Here is a 24967-nt window from a genome sequence, read left to right as displayed (position 1 = left end):
GATATTGAGCGGCAACAGTTGACAGCTTTCGATCTTCCTCCTGAAGTCTGTGATGTCATTCTGGCATCCAGGCATCCCTCCACTAAGGCGGTATACGCCTGCAGGTAGAACAATTTGTGGCATGGTGCACAGCAAAGGCTGTGGATCCCCTTTCTGCCCCTCTTTCTGAGGTCCTTCTGTTCCTTCTGTCCTTGGCCCAGCAAGTCTCTGTGGCCCTATCAAAGGTTATCTTTCGGCCATCTCTGCCTTTCTACGGCTTCCAGATCAACCTTCTCTTTTTAAGTCTCCGGTTGTTAAGTGTTTTCTCAAAGGCATTACACACATGTTTCCTCCCATGCCTTTCATAATGGCTCAGTGGGACTTAAATCTTGTCTTGATTTATCTGATGTGCGCTCCCTTTGAGCCCCTTCATGATTGTCCTTTACGTCTTCTCACTTTAAAGACGGCTTTCCTAGTAGCTATCACCTCTCCCAGAAGTGAGCTCCAGGCTCTTTCTTCTAAACCTCCTTTCCTTTCTGTTCATCCGGACAAGGTGGTTTTAAGGACCCGTCATTCTTTCCTGCTAAAGGTTGTCACGCCCTTCCACATCGGGCAGACCATTACTTTGCCCACCTTCTTTCCGCATCCTTCAAAAGAGGAAGAGCGGCTCCACCATCTGGACCCAAAACGTGCGCTCTCGTTCTATCTGAAGCGCACAGAAACAGTTCCGGGTGAATGGCCAGCTCTTTGTTGGCTACGTGGGCGCCAAAAAAAGGTCGGGCAGTGCACAAACGGACCATCTCTCGGTGGGTCGTTCTGTGCATCAAAGCATGTTACTCATTGGCTAAGAAGGAGTGTTAGAATTGGGGGTCTCTGGTTGGCACAGGTAGGTACTTGTGCCAAGCAGGGACCCTCTCCTCTAGTCAGGGCAAGGGAATTACCCTCTTAAAATAAAACCTGCTCACCCTCTAGGCGTCGTGGCGCGAGCAGTCAAGGCTAGTTCAGAGGCGATGTAAGTTAAGCATTTGTGACCACATACAGTAACCCAGTGACACTACAAATGGACCCCACAAAAGGTTTTGTATAAAAAAAATAAGTTCTACTTTATATAGAGTTACCACAATGCCAATGAACGACAAAAAGAATCCACAGTACTATCAAATTATAAGAGTTCTGGTTAAAACGGTGTAAATCAAAGCTCTGTGCGAGTCGGTAGCCTTGTCCGCTACAGCGTGCTGAAAGTCTAACAAATCCAGAGGACCGCGGCGGTCCAGGCCCACTCAAATGTCGACAGACTCAAACACAGTACCTTTTCCTTGAGGCGGCCGGCACAGATGTGCGAGCCGGTTCCAGGGATCGTCGCGGTGTACAAAAAGAAAGCGTTGCAGGTCACGGTGTCCCTTCCGTCGCGGTGCAGGCTAAGGCTCGTTGACGGCGTCGGGGAGCTCAGAGCTGGCGTTGTTCGGGGCGGACGTTGCTCGGTGCGGTGCTTCCAGCTTTACAGTGCGGCGTTCGAGTCGGAGTTCGGGAGCTGGCGTCGGTCAGTCCAGACAGCGGTGCGAGTCGGGCGGTGCGTCACGAAGTGTGCGAGGCGGTGCCCAACTCCGGTGAGGTCACCCCCTTTTTTGAATCACAGGACTCGAAGTCAGCAGCAGTGAAGGGTCGGTCAGACCAGTTTGAGTTGGTGTAGCGAGGCGTTACACGTTGCGGTGTCCTTCCAGTCGCGGTGCAGGCTACGGCTCGTTGACTGTGTCGAGACCGAGTCGGTGAGCGCAGACCTTGTGTTGATCGAGGCGGACGTTGCTCAGAGCAGTGCCAACAGGACACCGGGGCAGTCGTGAGAGTCGGTCACAGCTCCCTGCCTCTGTAGCCACTGGAACAGCAGCAATTCACAAAGGCTGGTGGTGAAGTCCACTGGTCCTGGGACTTCGGTCAGGGGGCAAGCTCTCTTCCAAGCCCTTGGAGATCTTTTTAGCACAAGTTGAAAGCAAAGGTAAAATCCACAAAGTCCTTTCTCCTCTCTAGGCAGCCAGGTAACCACTGCAGGCCAATCCCCCAAGCAGCACTTCAGCTTGGGAATAGTCTCTTCTCAGTTCCTTCAGGTTCCTTCTCCTCAGCAGAGGTTTCTTATTGTCAGTTCCAGGAGTGATCTAATTTCATGGGATCAAGGTCCCAATACTTATACCCCAAAATCATTTGTTCTCTGAGGGGAGAGGGACCTGTGCCCAGTTCAAGCCAGTTCTAAAGCACTCTGTTTACCAGACTTCTCCTTCCCTTTCACAGCACAGGGCAGGCACATCAGACGCCCCACAGGAGGTGGAGCCAGCGTTGTGGAAGGCAAGTACAGTCCAGGAGCACTTTGTTGACAGTCTTTCTTCTCTTCTTTCAGTGTGCAAGGCAGAGACATCAGACGCACCACAGGGGGTGGAGCCAGCACTGTGGGGGGCGGGCCCAGTCCTATTCAGGTACCAGGTGCACTTCCTCCCTCCCATCTGGTTGCAGATCTCCCTATTCACCACCGGGCTGCCCCAGCCTGTTTCCTGGAATTCCCTATTCCTGTCACATACAAACCCAGACAAGGAATACATAACCTAGCAGAGGTGGGCTCAAATGGTTAGGCAAGCAAATACCTACTTTCTAAAAGTGGTATTTGCAAACACAGAATATTAAAATTAACTTTACTAAAAGATGTATTTTATTATTCTGAGTCCAGGCATACTAAACTCGAATTTTTACCATGTTCTCTGAGTCTGATAGGATTATAAACATGTAACAATCCAGCAGCCCATTCCAGCCTATAGAGAACAGGTAGCCTTGCAATAGTGAAAAACGAAAATGTCTGTAATTCACTATTATGACATGCCACACACATCGGGGCTTGTCCTACCTTATGCTTACAATGCACCCTGCCCTTGGGCCTACCATAGGGGTGACTAATATGAAGAAAAGGGAAGGTTTAGGGACTGGCAAGTGGGTGAACTTGCCCAGTCAGCATGACAGTACCAGACTGCACCCAGGCTCTGCAATGGCAGACCTTAGACACGCTTCTGTGGGTGGCACAACCAGTGCTGCAAGCCCACTAGCAGCATTTGGATTTACACACCCTGCGCACACTCAGTGCACTGTACTAGGGTCTGACAAGTAAACCAAATATCCAATCATGGAACCACTAACCAATACATCAATTTACAGTAGGGAGCACTCGCACTGTGGCAAATGGACTGCAGTGGCACAGTGCTCAAGCCATCTAACACCAGAAAAACACATGAGGCAACAGCAAAAATGGAAGGGAGACCCACACCAATGGTGCCAGGTCTAACAAGGAGCCTCCTGTGGGGCTGCGTGCCCATTCTACCAGGGCAACGGCAGCCACTACTGTCTTGGGATGCGGCGTTCCCATGCAGAACATTTGTCAGGCAGTTATGTGGGCTTCGCTGCACACATTTACCAAGCATTACTGCCTTGATAGTCAAGTCTGTAGAGACGACTTCTTTGGCCGTTCTGTTCTCCGTAACTTTCTGGTGTAATCTCTTTCGCAGACCCACCACCGGGTTTGGTATTGCTGGGTTATTTATTGTAAGGTAAGGAATGTATCACTATTGTGTCTCTTTCAGATGCAAAAGTTACTACTTCTGTAAGAGACATTAGTTAGTGATAGAGTCCTTACCGCCCCACCGATCCTCCCAATTCTGCGAACTGATTTCTAGGGTTAAGGTCATCCCTTTCAGGGCCTTAGTTTCATGGCACCAGTGGTCAGTTTCTTGCATGGCTCTGCGTTCCTGGCGCGGAAAGTAGTGTACAGAAGTAGTCTCCATGACATCATCTCAGCACTTACAATGCCAGCGACCAACGTGGAGCCGCACAACGCAACCTTCCGACCCGCAGGGGTACTGCTGACGAAAAACTTTCCGGATCCCGTCTGACGCCTGGGGATATTCTAAGGTAAGGAATCTATCACTAACTAATGTTTCTTACAGAAATATCTTTACACAAGCAGTAGCTTGTGCTTTAGCCGGGTAAGCCAGTGAATAGAAGATCTCGTGCTTCTGGAGGATCCGTTTGGCCAGTAGGAACTCACGGCATGCCCACCGAACCGCGATGTGTAGTCAGGGTAGAACAAGAGGGAGTTACCCTGGTGGCGAATTTCCCCATTTTTTCCTTGCCGCCCAAAGGATGGCATCACAGTCCCTGAAGTTCAAGATTTCGGCTATGATAGGGCGGGCCGGCAATCCAGGACCAGGGCGGTAGCCGAGGGAATGGTGGGCCCACTCAACAATAAAAACAGATGAAAGAACATCGCCAAAGAGCTCGCGAGCCAATTGCTCCGTATAGTACTCCATGCGAGAGATGTTGGTAGACTCGGGCACTCATGTAATTCAAAGGTTACTCCTACGAGAGCGCGCTTCCAAATCTTTGTTCTTATCTCGGATGACAGCTAGTATCTTGTCCATCTTTAGCAGTTTCTGGCGGTCTTGAGTAGCGGCGTCTTCTGCGTCAGACACCCTGGTCTCAACATGAAGGAGTCGGGCATCGTGGGAGTTAACCCGAGCCTTCACCGTGTCCAGGCGGGCCAACAATTGATCCAGCTGAGCTGCTATGGTGGTGACAGTGGATTTAATGTCCAGCATGATGGCCTTCAGATCGTTCTTTCGAGACTGCGCCATTTCAGATGGAACCAGAGAGTCACTTCCGTCCGCGCCAGCACCCTCCTGGCGCATCTGGCGGCGCTGATCAAAGGTGATCTTGGGCTGCTTGGGGTTCGTTCTCCCCATGGCAGGAGGTCGCCGGCGAAAGGAGCACCCAGGCAGCAGGGGAGAGGCCACAGGCACGAAGAGAATATCAAAATACCCAAAGGGTGACGGGCCAGCAGAGAAGAGACGGAGGGTCGGGCCCTGCAGGCAGTTGCGACGACATTTGGGACCAAGGCACAGGTAGGCCGGTTGTAGGAGAGGCTAGAATTCTGCAGGCAATCAGTCCGACACCAGTTGGCCGCAGCAGACGGCCTGCTGACCCGCCCAACTGAGGGAGAAGCGGCAGGATCCGGCTTTAGGTAGGCGGGCCAGAGCGATATTGCAGCAGATAGCGTTGTTAGTGAGCAGGGTCGCCAGAAAAACAGCACCATTCGGGGCTCGGATGGCTTGGCCCACCTGAGGAGGGGCTGAAGGAGAAGCAGGGGTCAGCTCTATGCAGATTCCGCAAGCCCCGTGTGGAAGCGGCAGCAGGACCCACCAGGGGTGCAACAAAGCGGACCGTTCCTCGGCCGTAAACCAAGGGGAGGCGGCCAGGTGCAGCAGGAGAGATGCTTCGCCGGCTAGGGCTCAGGAGGGGGGCCGGCGGGTGACGGCGCCCACCGACCACGGCAGCAGGTGGCAAGCGGAGTGGAGGTGAGCGGGTGCTCAGCGCTCGGGGTGCCTGTAGGGAAGCACCATGTCTGGAGGGTTTAGGCCGCTGCAGAGGTGAGGCCCATATGCCCGTAGGGCCGATTCAGCAGCCACTGGATGTTAGCACCGGGGAACAGCACGCAACAGGGGAGGCAAGGAGAGCGCGCCGCCCGGTTTTCCAGGCCCGATGGGAGAGGCGCCATCCTCCTCCTCCCACAGGCGACCGGGCGTATACAGGCCGGGCCGGGTGGTATGACAAGCGCGCCCACAGCTGCGCCGCGGTGCGCCCTCGCAGCAGCCGCACCTACCGGCTCCGATGGTCGTAGAGAGGAGGCGCTGCATTGGGCAGATGTCTGGTCCCAGATCAGGAGTGCGTGGTCGGCTCCAGGAAGGCCGGGACTGCTGTGCGCGCCGCGGAGCCCAGGCCCAGGGCACACGCAGCGACGAAGTACGGCCCAGCGACGGCCCAGGAAGGCAGAAGTGGTGTCAAACCTTGCCACCAGGTCAGGTGAGTGGCGATGGCGCGGGTTCCGAGTGGCGATGAGAGAGATGTCTGTTGGATGATGAAGGATTTTAGGCTTGGCCGGCAGAGCCCACGCAAGGTGCAGCCATTATGCAGCCGGCTAAGCCACGCCCCCGCCAGCGTCCTACAATTATTGAGTGAACATCCAAATGCAAAAGGAATAACAGGTGGGACAAAAAGTACCTACAAAACCTGTTTGCTTACACTTATCATTTCATCCCAACCAACCCATGGGACGGGACACCGCTACATAATCTAATGCACAGTATGTGAATCTAGAAAAGGATTCATGCTGCAAAACGAAATGGTAACTTAGAGTTTTCTGGATTCACATGCGAACAACTAACCTCAACGGAAAGAGAACGCTAATAGGTGGGTAAGATACAGGAACAAAGAGGAAAGCATACCAGAAAAAAAATGCTGAAGATGGCGACTATGCACAGGAACATCCGGGGAACCGTCTGACGTCATGCAGGGTACGGACATACGACCAAATGGTGGTTGGCGAGGCTCAAAAAGAGGGAAAAAAGAAAACAACAATTCCAGACCGAACCACAACATGTCCGAGTAATACCCAGCATGTGAATTCAGAAAACTTGTCAAGCTGCAAAACTACTCCTACTGGTAAGTAACCATTTTGATATAATATATTATAATGGAGCACAGCTGGTGTGTCATACCTTGATGTTCCAGCAAAAATTCTGGAGTGGCTATACTGTTTGCGTGACAGGTAGAGATGAGAGAGATTCCCTTGAACAAAGCTAAATTTGTAAACACAATTAAAGTTTGGAAGCGAAAACAATTACAAAATTTACATGTATAAAAAGAACACAATTTATTGGTTACACAATGATTAAAAAAGTGGACGGTTTAAAGACCACTTGACACAGATTTAAAAGAAATAACAATAAAATACCTGACATTCAATATTGACCAGCAAGATTGATACATAAAGACAGAAAACAGTAAGACTTTGAACTTGTGCAATACTAAGTATATATTCCAACTCAATTTCTGACACCAATGTTATGCACACTACGGTACAGTGTATCATACAGGGATATCGATACAGGGATATCCGAGTCATGAATTATACTGAAGAATGCGTCGACGCATTTCGGTGGCTTCCCAAAATTCTATCCACCTTTATCAAGACTGCAAGTGATATCTGTCGTAGTACGGGGGTCAGTACAATCTCCCTAAAAATGGATACACAATGAGTTAGAGTTGATACTTAGTAATTCTAAACATTTACAAATATTCTAGTCTCATACAGTTGGAGGTATAAATTCCAAACCTATTGCATCAATGTGAGCCTTCCTAGTACATTGCGGTTGGTCATACACTTTTATTTGTATTTGTAAGTACCAATCAAAAGCAATAGCATATAACATGGATACAAAGTGCTTTGGCGAGAAACACAATTTATTTTCTAATCTGCTTAAACGATGGTTTAAAATACATGCATCCCTATGTGTCTAAGAGCGAGATAATCCACTTATTTCACCTTCAGTTTCTGTTTTACAGGGCCTGAACTTATAATCTATTGGATAATACTAGACGTCCCTAATCAAATCCTAAGTAGTATCCTATAGTAGAAGTGGAGTTACCAAGTTATAGCCCCCTTCTTTGCGCTCTTTGATGGACCATGTTGGAAAGGGATGCTGGTTTTATGTTTAACAAACCCTAACTTATGGTTGGTACTTGTCCCTCCTACCTTTGGGTCTGAAAAGAGGGAGACATGATCTTACCCAGCACTGTGGTAACTTTCGGTAAACTGTTCAATCTCATCGAATTGGGTGTGGATGGTAACATCTGTGATAGTTATTCTTCCTATAATAATCAACATGGAGGCGGACATTAGACCGGTTCTCTCAGACCTGATCTCATACTAAGCTATGATACAAAAAGTGGAGTGAAATAATTAAGAATACCTCTAAAGCCAAAGGTGCTGTTACGTTTCACTCCTGTTACCGCTTCATCTTATTAGCGAGTTTTGGCAGAGAACGTCTAGTTGCATTTGGCGTTTCTATAGTTTACACATGAGGTTGGCATTCCTATTTGGTAGACACAAAAACGGGAATTAAGCCCTGCATCCTATGTTTTTAATTATTTATTTGGACATTCTACAGCGTACATATTATTACTGTTCTTTAGTTACCTCTAAATCCGCTTTTGAGTGCTGTCAAATTTTAGTATTTTCCTGATTACATATAGTATAGGAGAAGAAACGCTGGCTTCATATGTCCGTTTAAAATGCGTGTCTTTATCAAGTTGTGTGTCTTTATCAAGGGTTTAAGTTTCCTCAGGATATTGATTTGGTAGTTCGCTCCCTTAGTTGCCTTGCTGATATGTTGCTGCATGTTGAGATTGGTGTCGAGTGTTATGCCTAAAGATTTTGCTGAGTCCACGATGGTGGGTTGGACATTGAGTGCAGTTAGGTGCTTAAGCCAAATTTGAGTGGTAGAGATCTTCGCGGGAGGTGAGATCAAAAGGAACTCTGTTTTCAGAGCATTGAGTTTGAGATGGTTATCGGCAAGCCAGGATTGGGTGCTTCTGATCGTTGAGTTCATGAGCAAAATGTCTTTGGGGGATTGTAATTTGAGATATAGTTGGGTGTCATCGGCGTACATGTGAAAGTGTACATTGGATGCTTGTAGCAAGGTGGTGAGAGGTTCCATGACTAGGTTGAACAAAGTAAAACGTAGAGTCGATATATTGCACTTCCTGTTTGTACGCAGGAAGTTCCAATATATATCGATATATATTTACCCGGCCATTTGCAAGATGTAAGGCACTATACACCCCTAACTTTGGTCGCATATATATAGCGCGAGGGCTATGTGTTGTATGAGTGATCCGGATTCGCATACTGATTAAAAAGATGTCCGACTACACTAATGTGGTTGTCTAATCGATACTTGGCCATTGATAGAAATTAAACACTACCAGTATTATTCTTTATTAGAAAAAAGACGACGGTATGCGGACTAGCCCGCTTCCTAATCCTGACACTTATATATAAAATATTTGCTCGACCCTCGTCATGGTGTAAGTCACTATACACCTCTAAATTTAATCGCTTGTGTGTAACAAGGGATATATGTTACACGAGTGAGCCGGACTCGCATTGCTGATTAAGAGTTTCCGACTACAAGTGTAGTTGTTTAATAGATACATAGCCATGGAAAGAGATTGGAGACTACCAGTGTTCTTCTTTTGGTTCGAGGCATGTGGGCTGCTGAATTCATATCTTTGCATAGATCGCCGCTTAGTGTTGGGCCCGGATGATTGCACATTGTTGTCCTGGAGAAGTCTTCGAAGTATCACGGGATAGGTGGCTCCTCCCCTGGACTACAGTGCGCATGGGCATCCTCTCCATCTTCAGATTGTTTTTTTTCCGCCATTGGGTTCGGATGTTATAATCTTGGCTCAAGTTAGGAAACTTTTTCTCGAAGCCAAAAGGATTCCGTGAGCGTCGGTATTGTTTCGATCGGTATCGACGACCTTTATCTATAGGACATCAACTATCGGAAGGCCTTATTCCTCTCGCATCGAGTTTTCTTCGACGATGGAGAGTCGAGGCCTTTTCAAGCGGTGTCCGCTTTGTAATGCTAAATATACGCACAACGACGTCCACCCTGTGTGCAATAAATGCTTGTCACCGGACCACGATAAAGACCAATGTATGGCCTGTGCCCGGTTCAGACCGAAGAAGACTCTTCGGACCCGGCGCGTGGCTCGTTTGGAATCAAGGAGGCCTGCGCCGGAATCAGATAATATCTTCGGGACCGGAGACGATGACGTCGTCTATGTTCCGGACCAAGATGATCCATTCGAGCAGGGATCCGAGCAGGGATCCAACTATGAAGCCGATGAAGAGCAGTATCAGGGGGTCAAAGAATATGATGAAGCCGTCGACGAGGTAGGAGACGTCGATGCTCAGGCCCTTGGGGCCGAGGAAGATAGCTTAGAGGAGCGAGGCTCTACCGTCGAAACGGGGGCCGATGGACATATCGTTACGGCTCAGGTCGAGGGATCGCCACAAGGCCTTACCAAAGATCTATCTTCAACAGCCCCGCGACAAGGCCTGGCTTCGAACATTCAAATTGAGCCATCGGTTTCGAAACCAACTTTGGTCGATCTCTGCAAAGCGAAACCGAAGCCAGCATAGGCGAAATCGAAACCGAAAGTGCAACTGGCTCTAGTCGGCGCCAAGGCCTTGAAGCCCTCAGGGTCGACGAAACAGATGAGGGACTTTGATGCGGAAAGCTTCCAGAAGGCCCTTGACTCCGGTATCGGGGCACCGAAGACCACCGCGAAGGCCGTCGAGTCGATGTTATCGGCACCGAAAAGAGTCGCTGCGCAGCTCGACTCGAGACAGAGCTCCACTCCTCGATCGACGACGGAACAGGAGAATACCGTCGGTTCACGGTCGGATGCCGAAGCGGCACATGCGGCGCATAAGGCCCAAGTCATGGCCATACACGTCGGGGAGTCGCTTCAAAGGATCAAAGACAAGGCTTTGTCGGCGGGACCGAAGGATATTCCTAAGACTAAGTTGGCCTCGTCGATGCCGATTAAATTCGGTCTCCCACCTCCTAAATGGCCGAAGATGTTCGAGCCGAAACAAAGCGCCGACTCCGGCAAAAGGCCTCCGTTGACCCAGCCGCACGCCAAGGTAACCGAGGGACGAGAAGAACGGCAGTTCATCTACTCTGAAACTGGGAGACTGTCAATCTACAAAAGGAAGATTGTCCCGGAAAAGCCAATGGAGTCTTTCAGGATTCCTCTTAAGAAGAAGAGAGGATCACCTGCATCGCCAGTAATGGTAGAACATGTACAGACTTATGAGCACGTGCCGCAATCCTATTCCCCAACATATTCTGATGCGGGGGTCGGTGACGACAATTTTGACGGTGATGACGGGGTTATGGACGCTGATCAAGATGATCAAGTCCACCCATGGGTAGACCCTGCTGATTCGGGGAACCCGCAACATGACCCTGATACAACTGTGTATAATGTCAAACCATCACCGACTGAAGATACTACGACTTTCAACTCCCTAATTGAAAGAGCTGCGTTAAATCATGATGTAGACCTACATAGTGATACTGTGGAAGTAGACTTCCTTGTGGACACATTCTCCACTTCGGAAAGAAGTGTGAAAACACTGCCTATGCTCATGGGTGTTCTTAAACTCGCCAAAGACATTTTCAAAGAAAATACTCGAGCTAGAGTGGTTAACCCAAGGATAGAAAAAAGTATAGGCCGGCGCCAGTGGACCCCACCTATATTAAAGGACAATTGCCTTTGGACTCTATTGTGGTTGCGAATGCAAGAAAGAGGGCAAACTCGCAGACAACTGGAGATGCGCCCCCACCTAATAAGGAATCCAAGATACTGGAAACATCTGGCAAAAGAGTGGCGGCACAGGCTGCGAACATCTGGCGTATTGCTAATACTCAGGTGCTTCTGGCGCGATATAATAGGTCACACTATGACACTTTAGAGACATTATTACAACACCTCCCAGACCAATACAAGGAAGGAGCTGAGTTGTTGGTTCAAGAAGGGAAGCTTATCTCCAACGCTTCCATCAAGTGTGCATTAGACGCGGCTGACTGCAGCTAGGGCTACAAACACTAGTGTCATGCTACGACGACACGCTTGGTTAAGGATATCCGGGTTTAAGCCCGAAATACAAACAGCCATTCTTAATCAGCCGGTTAACACTGACTTCTTGTTTGGCCCTGACTTGGATGCCACCCTAGAAAAAATTTAAAAGGACACGGAAACTGCGAAATCCATGGGTGCTCTCCAGTCGCAGCAGTTTCGGGGTGGTTCCTTTCGTCGCTCCAATACAAGAGGACCCTCCAGGGGCCAAACCACCCAGCAAACGCAGTATGGTAGGGGAGGTACGCAATCCACCTACAACAAAACTCCCAGAGGTGGATACAAAGGAAATAACATCAAGGGCAGAGGAAGGGGAAACAATAGCTCCAGATCCTCTGCCAATACTAAACAGTGACGTCTTGTCACTGCCCCCGACCATCTAACACCTGTCGGGGGGAGACTACAACAGTTCCTGTCTGTATGGAAGTCCATCACCACAGACAGGTGGGTAAGAGATATTGTACAGTACGGGTATTGTCTGGAGCTTGCAACCACTCCACCCAACATTCCACCAAGACACCGTCCTATGTCCGCAGAGCACTTGCACTTATTGCAGCAAGAGGTCATCAGTATGCTGCAAAAAGGAGCCATAGAGCTCGTGCCTCTAGCGGAGCGAGGATCCGGGGTGTACTCTCTGTACTTCCTGGTTCCAGTGCTTAATTTGTGCCGGTGCTTTCCGGTGCTTAGCACCAGCACTTAATTGGCAGGGCCGGGTCTTCGCATCTGCTGCTACATTGATGTTTTTTACCGGAAGTCAGTGTACTCGGTGCACGCAACCTCGGCATGTTCAATGTGATCACCGCACTTCTTTTAATTAGCTGCCCTGCCCTGAAGCTGTCGCTATGTGCACTGCAGGCAGGCATAGGCATCAATCATCAGAAGTACGGTTTGTGACACACCATGGGGGCCTGGGATTATCCGGATCGTTAGTGCTGCTGTCATGTCCGGAGAAGAGAAGGTGCGGCAGAAGCGGCGTGGGACTCAGTCCGAGTCGACTTCCTCGGTGCACTGCTGACTGTCTGGGGTGAGCAGGGCCTCATTCATGTTGCCAGACCTGTTGGGAGCCGAGGCCCAGGCCAGAGTGTGAATAATAATTTTTCACTGACTGATTTGCTTCAGGCACGATTGGAGCGAGTCTGCAGCTATAAGCTGTTAAAGTGTTACAGAAATTTTGTCAGGGGCAAACAAGGGTAGAGGATTTACACTCGTATGTGCCTAATGAAATGCATCAAATACCACGCTCTTAAACTTGTGCAGTCAAACCTGCTTTCTTCTACTGTTCTCCGGGTAGTGTCAGGTCCCACATGGACACACTGTTGCAGAGGAGCCATGTCCGGTCCGCGCGCATTCTGTGGCACGATGTTGAATTTCCTGCCTGACAGCCGGGCCCCAAGGCACCCAGGAAATCTCCTGCTGCATTGCCCAGAGTTAAAGGAGGCTCGACATGTTCTTTTGCTGTGCCCTGTCCAGGCAGAGCCCAACTTGTGCTGAGTCTGGGACCTGGGTCATAGTGAGAGCAGATGGCACAGCAGATTGAGGCAAAATAGCATGGCTTGCTCTCTAATTCTGAAGAAGAGACAGGCAAGATATTTCCGCGGTGCCACGCCAGCAGCTCCTCTCCGTGGATTATTCCGACAGCTATAATGAGAATCGGGTAAGTCAGATATTAATTTATTAATCTGCTACTGATGACATATGGCTGGTTTGTTACTAGAATGGGGAGGGGGGCTCCAGCACGGCATAGCGCCTTGGAATTGGGCACACTAATGTTTTCTCTCTGTGCTGTAAATGCAGTGCGATCGAAGGTGAAAGTTTTCTCTAAACTAGCAGCTTTTATGATTTATTAGTGAAAAGTGTTTAATATTCTTGCTTGACAGTGGCACAATGAAGCAGCAACCTTTATTTTCCCTGTGCAGAGAGACTTGCTATGTCAGAGATGAGGCAGACCGGTGATTAATGTTGTTCCTGTTGGAGAGAGGTCAGAGTTTTAGCTAGTGGCAGTTTCAGTTTTTACTTTAACCATTAGGTAGCCCAGAGGGTTAATATGCCTACTGCAAAGAAAGTCTACCAGCATATTGTATTGAACTGTATTATATGTGGATAGCTCAGTGGGTTGCAGCTTTTGTCACAGAGATCCCTTTGTTACATGTGGTTCAGCCGCAACTGAAGCGGAGTTTGTGGTGGAGGGTGCTGATTTTTAGAAATTAAATAATCGCTTTAAAAGCACCTGCTGCAGAGTTCGAATTTCTTGTTGCTCAAATGAGTGTGATTTCTGATATTTGTTTATTTCCATTGACTTCATTGCATGATTTTGGTCGCAAGAAAGTGCCACACATTTAGTCATTGAATGACTCATAAATCCACTGAATGTATGAAAATGTCACACATAAGCAATCTGAAATATTACCAGCTATACTCAAATGGGTGTAATTTCTGCTATCTATACGATTCCCTCGTCTTCATTGCTTGATTTTGCTCATGAGAAAGTGTCCCTCATAATCCTTGAAATGTCACTCATAATTGCACTGAAATTACGAAAATGTCACACATAGCAATCTGAAACCTTGGCAGCAATGAGTGTGGTAGCAAACAGCAGCAGTGTACCAGGCCGCCTAATCTTATAAAACCAGTTCACTGAGCAAAGAAAGTACAGCCAGCCAGTCCGTCCAGCCAGTGTGTGTTCCTGCCGGCCGGCCGGACCGCCCAAGCCACAGTAGGTGTGAGGGCACCTAAGGTGCCACAGAGGGTCTTAGTTCACAGTCACAGACAGTAAGAGACTCCAGGGTCAGAGAGCGGTGGCGTAGTTTGAGAGAACGCGCCCCCTGCAGCGGTGTGTGTTCACACTTCCCAGGCTCCTGTTGAAAGATTCATGGTGGCTGAGGCCAGCCCTTACCAGGCTGAGCCCCGTGGCCCAGCCGGTGGTAACTCAGGCAGCTGGCCAAGGGAAGAAGTGCTGGCACCGGCCCTGGCCATAGAGGTTTGCCTCAAACTTCTGGCAGCGAGCAGGAGGTTCCTCGGAGGGGGTGCAGCGGGCCCCAGAGGGTCTAAAGGAGAAGAGAGGCTCTTAGCAGACAAAGCTTCAACAAAAGAGGCAGCATGGGACTGTGGAGAGAGGTTCCTAGAACAGGGACAGCTTCCAGAGGGAGCTATGCCCAGGGGTGTGGACAGGTGTGCTGATAACAGCAGTGCTGTGGGAGGCGACAGGCTGGGGCTATGGAAAGATGCTCCTATGCCAGGAATATTCAGGGCCGGGAGGGACAGCCTGGGCTTGTGGAGAGAGCAGTCCTGGGAGAGAGGTTCTTATCTTGAAAATCTTCAGCTCAGGGAGGAACAGGAACAGGCTGGGGCTGTGGATGACTTGTGCAAATTCTTCATTAGGTATGTTTAACTGCGGTTTCTCATGATGTTCAGTTTATTACTTGAGCCAAATGCACTCAGTGCATTTTACACCGCCTGGGTGCTGCTTCAGGACTGAGGAGGAATACTTCTGTGATATCTCTTTTAGTGAGTTTCTTGTGGCTGTAAAATCCCATTTAGAGCGCTGTATTATCAGAACATCGTGCTTGTCTAACCTGCCTGCAGCTAGACAATGTTTTTTTGAGACAGACTGCATGTGTGATTTGAGGCTGATGAAATATTGCGCGCTGGACATCAGCCTGGATGTACCTAGAAGTAGAAGTAGTAGGGGAACATCCTATCAAACCTTACTATGAATAAGGCTCCCTTGCTGAAATTCATCTGTCTTTTTGCAGTGCCAGTTGAGGAAGTGGTAGAGCTAATAAAGAAAGTGGGTGGAGCCAATAAAGGAAGTGGGTGGAGCCTGAAAAAAGTGGGTGTGGCTTCCGACAAAGATTTGAGCACCTGCACTTCATATTTTACAAATTAAGCACTGCCTGGTTCCAAAGAAGGACGGGTCCCTCAGGCCCATACTCGACCTGAGACCCCTGAACCAATATATTCTGTCGGAGCATTTTCACATGCTCACCGCTTTTGAGTCAGGGAGATTTCCTCGCAACCCTTGATCTCAAGGATGCATACTTCCACATTCCCATGCACCCTTCCCACAGAAAGTATCTCAGGTTCACCATTCAGGGTCAACACTACCAATTCAAAGTCCTCCCCTTCGGAGTGACTACGGCACCCAGAGTTTTCACCAAGTGCCTGGCGACAGTGGCGGCACACCTGAGGAGACAGCACATACATGTCTACCCTTACCTGGACGACTGGCTTATTCAAGCAAGGACAGCCCAGCAGTGTGCCAGCCACGTGTCCCACACTATTCACCTCCTTCACGGTCTGGGATTCTCACTGAATTACCCAAAGTCACATCTGCAACCCGCCCACGTACGGCAGTACCTGGGCGCGACTATAGACACTCTGGCAGCCGAAGCTCAGCCAAATTCAGTGAGGATACACAGCATGCAATTGCTGCTACAAAAATTCAGACCTCGACACTCGCTTCAGGCGAGGGTGTTCATGCAGTTGATAGGCATGATGGCTTCCTGCATCTTCATAGTCCCGCACGCGAGACTACATATGCGCCCGCTTCAGGAGTGCTTGGCACGTCAGTGGAACCAGGCTCAAAGACAGTGGAAAGACCTAGTGTTGGTGAGTGGTCGGGCATACAACTCTCTGCATTGGTGGAATCCACAAAACCTTTGCAAGGGCCGACCGTTCCAGGAGCCTGTACCACAGATAATACTGACAACGGACGCGTCTCTCCAGGGATGGGGAGCTCATATACTCCATTACACAGTGCAGGGACTATGGACGACACAGCAGAGGAGGCTGCACATCAACCTTCTAGAGCTGATGGCAATCTTCATGGCAATGAAAGCCTTCAAAGTACATCTGTGCAACAAAGTCGTATTGATCCGGACGGACAACATAACTGCCATGTACTACATACAAAAGCAGGGAGGAATACACTCTCCACAGTTGTCTCACCTGGCTCAGAGCATGTGGAAGTGGGCCATTCAGAGGAACATGTTCCTCATGGAGGAACACCTCCCAGTCAAGGACAACCAGATGGCGGACTAGCTCAGCAGGCACAGCCACCAGATGCACGAGTGGGAGATACATCCATCAGTACTCCAACAGTACTTCCAACAGTGGGGTCATCCAGAGATAGACCTATTCGCCACAAGGGAAAACGCAAAATGCCAAAGCTTCGCCGCCAGGTTCCCACATCCGCAGTCGCAGGGCAATGCGATATGGATGAACTGGTCAGGCAGATTTGCGTACGCTTTTCCTCTGATACCGCTGGTGGCACGCAAGCTGCGGCAACACTCGATGACACTCATCCTAGTTGCTCCAACGTGGGCACGCCAGCCATGGTACACCACGCTCGTAAACCTGTCCGTGGTACCGCATCAAAGGCTGCGATTAACGCCCAGACTTTTGACGCAGAGCCATGGCGAAATTCAGCACCCAGATCCGCAACAGCTCAACCTGGCGATCTGGCTCCTGAGGTCCTAGAATTTGGATACCTCAACTTGCCTCCAGACTGCATGAATATCATAAAGGAGGCAAGAAGACCCACGACTAGAGCATGTTATGCGGCGAAACGGAAGAGGTTTTGTCATATACTGCAACAATAATGACATTGACCCCCTAGATGCATCTATTCAGAACATTATTTATCTGTTCCATTTATACAGATGTAATCTGGCTTACAGTTCCATCCGCATACATCTATCCGCAATAGCAGCCTACCTGCAAAACAGGCAGCGCCTATCCCTATTCAGAGTACCTGCTATTAAAGCCTTTCTTGAGGGACTCGAGAGTAATTCCTCCAAGACTTCCACCTTCACCAGTCTGGAACCTCAATCTGGTCCTCACAAGACTCATGGGGTCACCCTTTGAACCTCTACATTCCTGTGAGATTACATTTTTGACCTGGAAAGTGGCTTTCCTGGTAGCCAAATACCACCATGCGTGCTAGCGGAATTCCGCTCCTGCGCTGACTTTTTAAAAAACGCACTTTACGTGACGAGCTGGGCTCGTCATCAGCGTGCGAGGAGGCTACACCATGACGAGCCCAGCTCGACATCAGCGTGGAAGGGGTTAACTCCCTCAGAAGAGTTAGTGAACTCCAGGCACTAACCATTCAAGAGCCATTCATACAGGATCACCCAAACAGAGTTGTTTTACGTACAAACCCCACTTTTATGCCGAAGGTGATTTCGTAGTTCCACATGAACCAAACCATAGAACTGCCGGTTTTCTACCCAAATCCAGAAAATGTTGCAAAGAGATGCCTACACACATTAGATGTGAAAAGGGCCCTCATGTATTATATAGACAGAACTAAAGATTTCAGGAAAACGAATCAACTGTTCGTCGCCTTCGCTCCACAGCATAAAGGCAATCCCATTTCAAAATCAGGAATAGCCAGATGGATCGTTAAATGTATACAGATCTGTTATGAAAAGGCTAAACGCACTTTAACTATTCCTCCACGTGCACACTCCACACGCAAGTTAGGAGCATCCATGGCTCTCCTGGGGAACATTCCGTTAGAAGAGATATGTAAAGCAGCCACATGGTTCACTACTCATACATTTACAAAACACTACTGCGGAGATGTACACTCTAGACAGCAAGCAGCTGAAGGACAGGCTGTTCTCAAAACCCTTTTTCAGACTGCTGCAGCTGGCACGGGCAGCCGCCGCTAACAGGAGGAACTGCTATGCAATCTATGCACAGATATGAATTCAGCAGCCCACATGCCTCGAACTGAATATGCTACTTACCAGTATGCATCTGTTCTTGGCATGTAGGGCTGCTGACATTCATATTTTGAATGATGTGGGTTACTCTAGATACATTTCGCCCAATCCTCACTGGTATTTAAGCCTTTGAGGATGGTGTTTAGGAAGCAGAAGTACCATTGTTCCCGAGTTTTTCTTAATTTGTCGGTGCCCCCACCTCGTCTGGTGGTTCTAATCTTCTCCAAGATATACCACCGCAAGTCGTTGCAAGAATGGTTGTGCTGTCTATAGTGCTCTGTCAATGGCGCATTGCATTTATTTGTGCGGATAGCTGATTTATGCTCCAACACTCTGAGTCTGAGTTCCCTACTTGTCTCCCCCACATATCCCAGATTGCAGGGGCAGACAAGCAGGTATACCACATTCTGACTCCTGCAGTTGTTAAATGTTTTGGGGGTCAGAGTTTTTCCATTGAATTCAAGGCTAGTTAAGGGGTACCTCTCTATTTGCTCTCTGACAGGTAGAGATGCCAAAACAAATTTATAATATGTATTGATAAGTTCTGATTTGCAAATCTGCTAGATATTTTAAAAGTGAACGCAACAATACTGGCCCACTTGGTTCCTCGGATCTGCTCATATGAATCTTGAACTGCAACTGTCTTTCTGTGAAATTGATCATAGTCTCAATATTGAAACAGCTCAGAACCCGTACAAACATTTGCAGTACTGGTATTCATTGCGTCTTCATTCTCTTTGATGTAGGATCAAGCCTTTGTATTATATTAATGTGCAGTTGTGTTGCTGTTCCATCTTTAATAGGAGGCTGAGATTCCGGCGGTACAGGAAGTCAAGAAGAAGGATCCAAAAAAAGTGAAACCACTGGAAAGGAGATCAACTAGAACACGGAAGTGTATAAGTTACAGGTATGAATTAAGCTTCATTTGTTAATTTAAATGGCCTTTTCCCGAATATGCCCTGTATAACTAGCCTAAAGTATGTTGTTTTTCAAAGTCAGTTTTATGTGTAATTCTCATTTAGAAAGTAAAAAATTGAACCAGTGCAATCCTCAATCAAAAATACACTTGAAAAAGCCTTGTGCATAAATATCATGATCTTCCTAAGAATACATTTCAATATTGCACTTTAAAGTTCATGTGCGCAACAGTTCCTATTTGCCCATCTTTAGAACAATCCAACAGTGCCCCTCACCCTCGAAATCCTAGATGAGGATACCCTTTTACCCTTGTGCAGAGTCTGTGTGCCCACCCAGAAGTATGGCCATGGTAATGAGCTGTCCCCACCTCTGTGGCCACTCAAAACGGTTCTGGGGTTAGCAATCCTATCACTGGATCACTGGATTTGGTGCCAGCCTAATTAGGGGGACAACAGCAGGGGCCTTTCCAGGTGTCAAATAAAATTTTTGTGTGAAAGGGAAGGCCCCTTTGAAGTAAATTAGGTTCCTAGCCTCTTCCTGCCCGGAGACAAAATCACCTTTGCACTCCCAGGCCATTGTCTCTGCTCTGGGAGAAGTTTTCACAACAATTTCATGCCTAATTCCAGTCAAGGACAGGCTGGGTAGTTCCTGGAGTGCCAATGTAAATTAGCCTCCAGCAGCTTCAGGTGGGGTACTGAAAGTTACATTTACTATGTATTTACAAAAAAAGGATTTACAGTTAGATTGGATTTTAAATATAAAATAAGTCTTTGAATGGGTTCTGTAGCTGGTACAGGTCAGACGTTATAGTTTTAAGTATATCATCTATACTGTGACTTTTTCCTATTATCCAGCTACAGCCTGACTAGTGGCAATGCCATTTTGGGCCTTGTCACTGGGGAACATGCCATTTGTAATGTCACATATGTTCCACTTTTACATATTATGCACAGTACCTTTTGGGCAGCAAAGTGCGCTTAGGGTTGACCTATTTAATATTTAAAATGTCCAGCAGGGTTCAATCTGACAAGTCGACAGTGGGACACAATGAAAAAATGTTTTCTGCATTGAATGACACAGTAAGTGCTGAAGTCCATAAGTGAATTAACTTTCCATGCCCTGGTTGTATTTCTGCACCTTGTACTACAGACTTACAGGAAAAGTTAAATGTGCCCAATCAGATTTTAAGTCAATGTAAACATGTTTTTAGTGGTCATGGCACTTACACAGGGCGCTGGATACCAATGTCCCTGTGTCAGAGTTCAAGATTACCAGCAGGTGCATCCCCAAAACAATTGAAAATCTGTGGGTGACCACCTGAAAGCAGGTCACTTTGCAACACAATTGGTGTCTTCAGGTAGAAGATTTATTCTCATTCTCAGCTTTTCATCTTTGCATGATCATACAGTTAAATTGGGTTGTAGCAATACATGGTACTTACAGTGCTTCAAAATGCTGAAAACAGTGATTTGAAATGCTACATAAAAACAAGTAATCATTTTTTTCTTATTATTTTAAGCACTGAGGAGTGTGGGGCCTGGGGAGAAGTCATAAACTTGGTTTGAAAAGCTGTGCCACCCAACCCTTTTAAGTTTGTTTGCTCAAGGGGGGTGCTAAGTGGCGCTTGACCGTCATGGCCGCGCTGTAAACAGGCTCCCGCCGACTCGGGCAGTTTTATATACATAAACCCCATCCTTCACAACATAATTGGGGAGATTTACCAACAACGGGCAGCGGAACACCTGCGGCGGCCGGTGCACTGATTCCTAAGCCCTTGCGACGCCGCTGCGCGACGAAGAGGGCCGCGGACACTGAGAGGCGGACCGAGGAGGCGGAGGAGCTGGTGAGCCCGCCTGCAGCCTGACAATACGCGAGGCCGGGGATTTAAGGGCCCGGTCTCGGCGCCGCTTGTGAACTTGGGCGACGGAGTAGGGCTTAAAACTGTGACGGAGCCCACGGATGAGAAGCGGACCCTCACTACTGAGCGGGCCCTGTGCACGAGAACGCTGAATGGGAGACCTGGGGTTCTGCTGCAGTGGACACCCGACCTCTTGGAGAAGCGCGGAGAAGAATACGAGAAGTCGGAGACTAAGCGCTGAGCCAATTGGCACTTGAAGGCGTCGGGGGAGATCCCATTTTAAGCCTTTAGACCTGTGGACAGGCTTAACAGCAGGCAGAAACTGTGAGAGGTGAATACTGCATGTGGGGAGGGCCTTAGCGACATCGGCGCTACCGGCGGAGCCTCAGGACGTCATTTTGAGGGCAAGACGCGGCACCTGCGTTTGGTGGCCATTTGAGAGCGCCAGACGCCTTCCTCTCCAGCTGTGGATATAGCTTGCCTCTACGCCTGGAGGACTGTGCTGAGGTGTAGCGGGTAAGTCACTGACATTGTACCCAGGAGGGGGAGACGTAAACCACGGAATCTGGGAGCAGATACAGCCCCGTGAAGAGGGGGAACGAGGCCAGAGAAGATCCCCTACTGTGTCTATCCTATTATACCCTCATTGCAGCATACCCTCGGGCGCACTGAGCCCAAACAGGCGAAGCTGTCCTTTGTTTCCAGGAAGACCACAGGCTCCGGCTCCAGGGACCGAACTGACCCGTGCTCCCCAGAAACATGAGATGGGGACTGGAAAACCCTCCTGATAGGAATGCAACAGAGCCTCACCTCTATTGACTCCAAGATGAATGCCATGAATAACCGGCTGGATAAAGTGGTGGAGAAATTGGATCAGCATGAGGAGCGAATTAAGGAGGCGGAACAAAGGGTGTCAAAACTGGAGGATGGGGGCAGGCACCACTAAGCAATACATGCTGCAAATGAATAAACTATTAAAGGTCATAGCGGAAAAGAATGAGGAGTTGGAGGCACATTCCCGCAGGAACAACGTGAAGGTACTAGGCCTGGCCGAATCGACCAACACTGGCAGACTGGAGGACTTTATGGAAAGGCTGCTGGGAGAGCTCTTTGGTAAGGACTCGTTCTCCGCCCATATGACTATCGAGGGAGCACACAGATCTCTGGCGGCGCGACCCCCTCCCATGTGCCAGAGTTCTCCTTAACGGCTCTAAATCTGCTAGCTTTCTGGTGGCCAGAGGTACACGGCAGGGATGCCCTCTCTCCCCAGTATTATTCGCCCTACCAATAGAGCCTCTTGCTGCGAAGTTACGACAGCACCACAACCATAGGAGCCTTATTTACCCATCCAGGCAGCTGCTGGTATCACTCTATCCAGACGACATAACGTTGTATGTTCACAAGCCACAGGACAACTTAAACCCAGTATTGAGGGAAATCACTAAGTACGGTGCAGTGGCAGGAGTACAAATAAACTGGAATAAATCAGCGGTTTTCCCCTTGACTGATCACACTAGGCCACATCCGATGGATTATCCCCTGTCGTGGGAGATGGATGACTTTAAGTACTTGGGCATCCAAGTTACCAGGGATAAGGACGCTCTGATGAGGCTTAATTACGGGCATGCCATGGACACGGTGACAGATAATGTCTCTAAATGGATTCGATTACCCCTTTCAATGGCAGGCCGGGTATCATTGTTCAAAATGAATATACTCCCGAAATTCTTATATTTATTCATAAACATTCCGTACTACCCTGGGGCCTTCTATTTTCATACTCTTAATTCACAATTAGTCCGGCTCATTTGGGGGGCTAAACAGGCCCGATTCAAGTTGACCACACTTATGCTGCCATACCGCGAGGGCGGCTTGGATGTCCCTAATTTTGAACAATACTATTACAGTGCCCAGGCACATTTTGTTATATACTGGTTTCACTCACCCCCATATATGCCTCACCTCGCGATAGAGGACGGCTACATGGCCCCCACTCCTACGCCCGAATATGTATATACGCCCTCTAGGGAGCGACAGGAAGACCCCTCCACAGTTGACTGCACAGTCCGGGCGTGGAATTGGTTCGCGAAAGCTGAGGGTATACATCTGATGTACTCCCCCAGAGTGTCCTTGCGCCACTGTCCGCTGTTACCTGTCACAGGTGAAAGGATGTGCCAATGCATGCTAGATAGACTGAAACTGGTAACATGGGGAGACCTATATATTGAAGGGAAATTCCGCACGAAAGAACAGTTTTTTGGAGACCAAGAGCATTCCTTCATGGATATGTTCTTATTCACGTGCCTGAGGCAGAGTGTTAGAGCTCAAACTCCGGAGTTCCCGCAGGAACCGGAAACATTTACAACATTACACTTAATGTTGCAGCCGGAAGCCCCCACACATGTCATCTCCATGCTGTATTAAAGGGTGCGCAGTGCACCCTCCATTTGCCCTGTTCGGGCCCGCCGGGAGTGGGATGAGGATCAGGACAGCCCCTTAACGGACGATCAGTGGGAGACGGCCTGCCTTCAAACGGAAGCAATATCCAGTAGCTGTAGGCTACGGCTGGTACACTATACATTTTTGCACCGACTTTATCACACCCCAGCGCGCCTTTATAAGATTCACCTTAGAGAAGATGACAGATGTCTGCGATGTGGACAAGGGGAGGCAGATTTTATGCACTTGGCCTGGAGGTGCCCTCGCGTTGCTTCTTTCTGGGAGGAGGTATTCACGGGGTTAACCAGCATGGTAGGCCGAACATTGACGCTGACACCTCTAAGAGCCCTGTTGGGATTGACGAGGGACATACAAACAACACACAAGCAGTTCCTTGCCACAGGTATTCTACTAGCGCGCAGACAAGTTGCCTGCAGATGGGGTTGAGGAAGAGCCCCTAAGTTTAAGGATTGGCTCCACGATATGTCCACCTGGCAGGAGTACCTGCATGCGTATTAAGAACAGCTACCACTGAGGTCGGGCCCGGGACATATGGGCCCCTTTACGGCTTATTTATTGAGGCAGGAGAGTGATGAGGAGGAGGCTGAGGGTGGTGCGCAGGGGTAGTGATTGAGATGTAGTGAAAGCCTGGAAGGGAGTAGAAGAGCAGATGATTATGGGGAGACAACGGAGGAGGGATGTAGGGTGGGAGGACCGCAGACCCTATTGTGATGTTGGCCGAGGAAACAAAGACAATTTCTCGCAAGGCGAGTGGACTTTCGGACGTTGAAACTACATACGGCCGAACCGTTGGACTGTGCTCTCTCTGGTGTGCTGGGAGGGGGGAAGGGACTCTGGGGTAGAAAGGTACAATGTTAGAGTTGGGGGAAGGGGGACTGTCTTTTTTGATATGCGATTGTAAATTTAAATGTTGCTGAAGAGCGGATTGCTCTAAGCGAAAATGTATCACACTATCCTTTGCATAATAAAGGTTTTCGAAAAAAAGAATTTTTTAAAAAAGTTGGCTTAACTGTTTTAAGTTTTCCACTATTGAACTCTGCAGTGTTGGAGTGCACTGGAGTCACCCCACATTTATACAAAGTACATATGGCAGCAAAACCTATGCTTTGTTAATTAGGGATACAAACAAAATGTGCCCCCAGGATTGTCACTAATGTCTACTTCCACTTCTTGCCATGCTGTAGACTGACTAAATGCTTGCCGGCAGCTAGATAAATGTCATGGAAGCTGACCTTCTGCTTGCAACACTGATGGGATGCTGCAAACTGGCCCTCCCTTGTAAAATTGGTACTGTCCTCTATAACTAGGGGATCCTTGCATCTTTTATATGTTTGTGGGCAGCGGTTGCCATATGTTTGTTTTGTAGCCATATTGCTTGGAAACTGCAGAATGATTGGTGTTCATTCGGGACACATTAGCCTTTACAAAATGGTTGTTT

At 48.7% G+C, this 24967-nt stretch overlaps 1 protein-coding gene across 1 annotated transcript in view; it reads left to right on the top strand.

The window, feature by feature from the left end:
- Positions 1–24967, top strand: part of RSF1 (remodeling and spacing factor 1) — a 540450-nt gene that overhangs the window by 348678 nt on the left and 166805 nt on the right. Inside the window, exon 11 of the mRNA XM_086933896.1 lies at positions 19097–19200. Within this exon, the coding sequence (XP_086790022.1) occupies positions 19097–19200 (104 nt within the window). The remainder of the gene's footprint in view (positions 1–19096; positions 19201–24967) is intronic.

The sequence above is a fragment of the Lissotriton vulgaris genome, chromosome 8 (assembly GCF_964263255.1).
Source record: "Lissotriton vulgaris chromosome 8, aLisVul1.2, whole genome shotgun sequence".
NCBI classification, from domain to species: domain Eukaryota; kingdom Metazoa; phylum Chordata; class Amphibia; order Caudata; family Salamandridae; genus Lissotriton; species Lissotriton vulgaris.
Note: the sequence above shows the minus strand (reverse complement) of the source record. Positions and strands in the feature narration are given on the sequence as shown.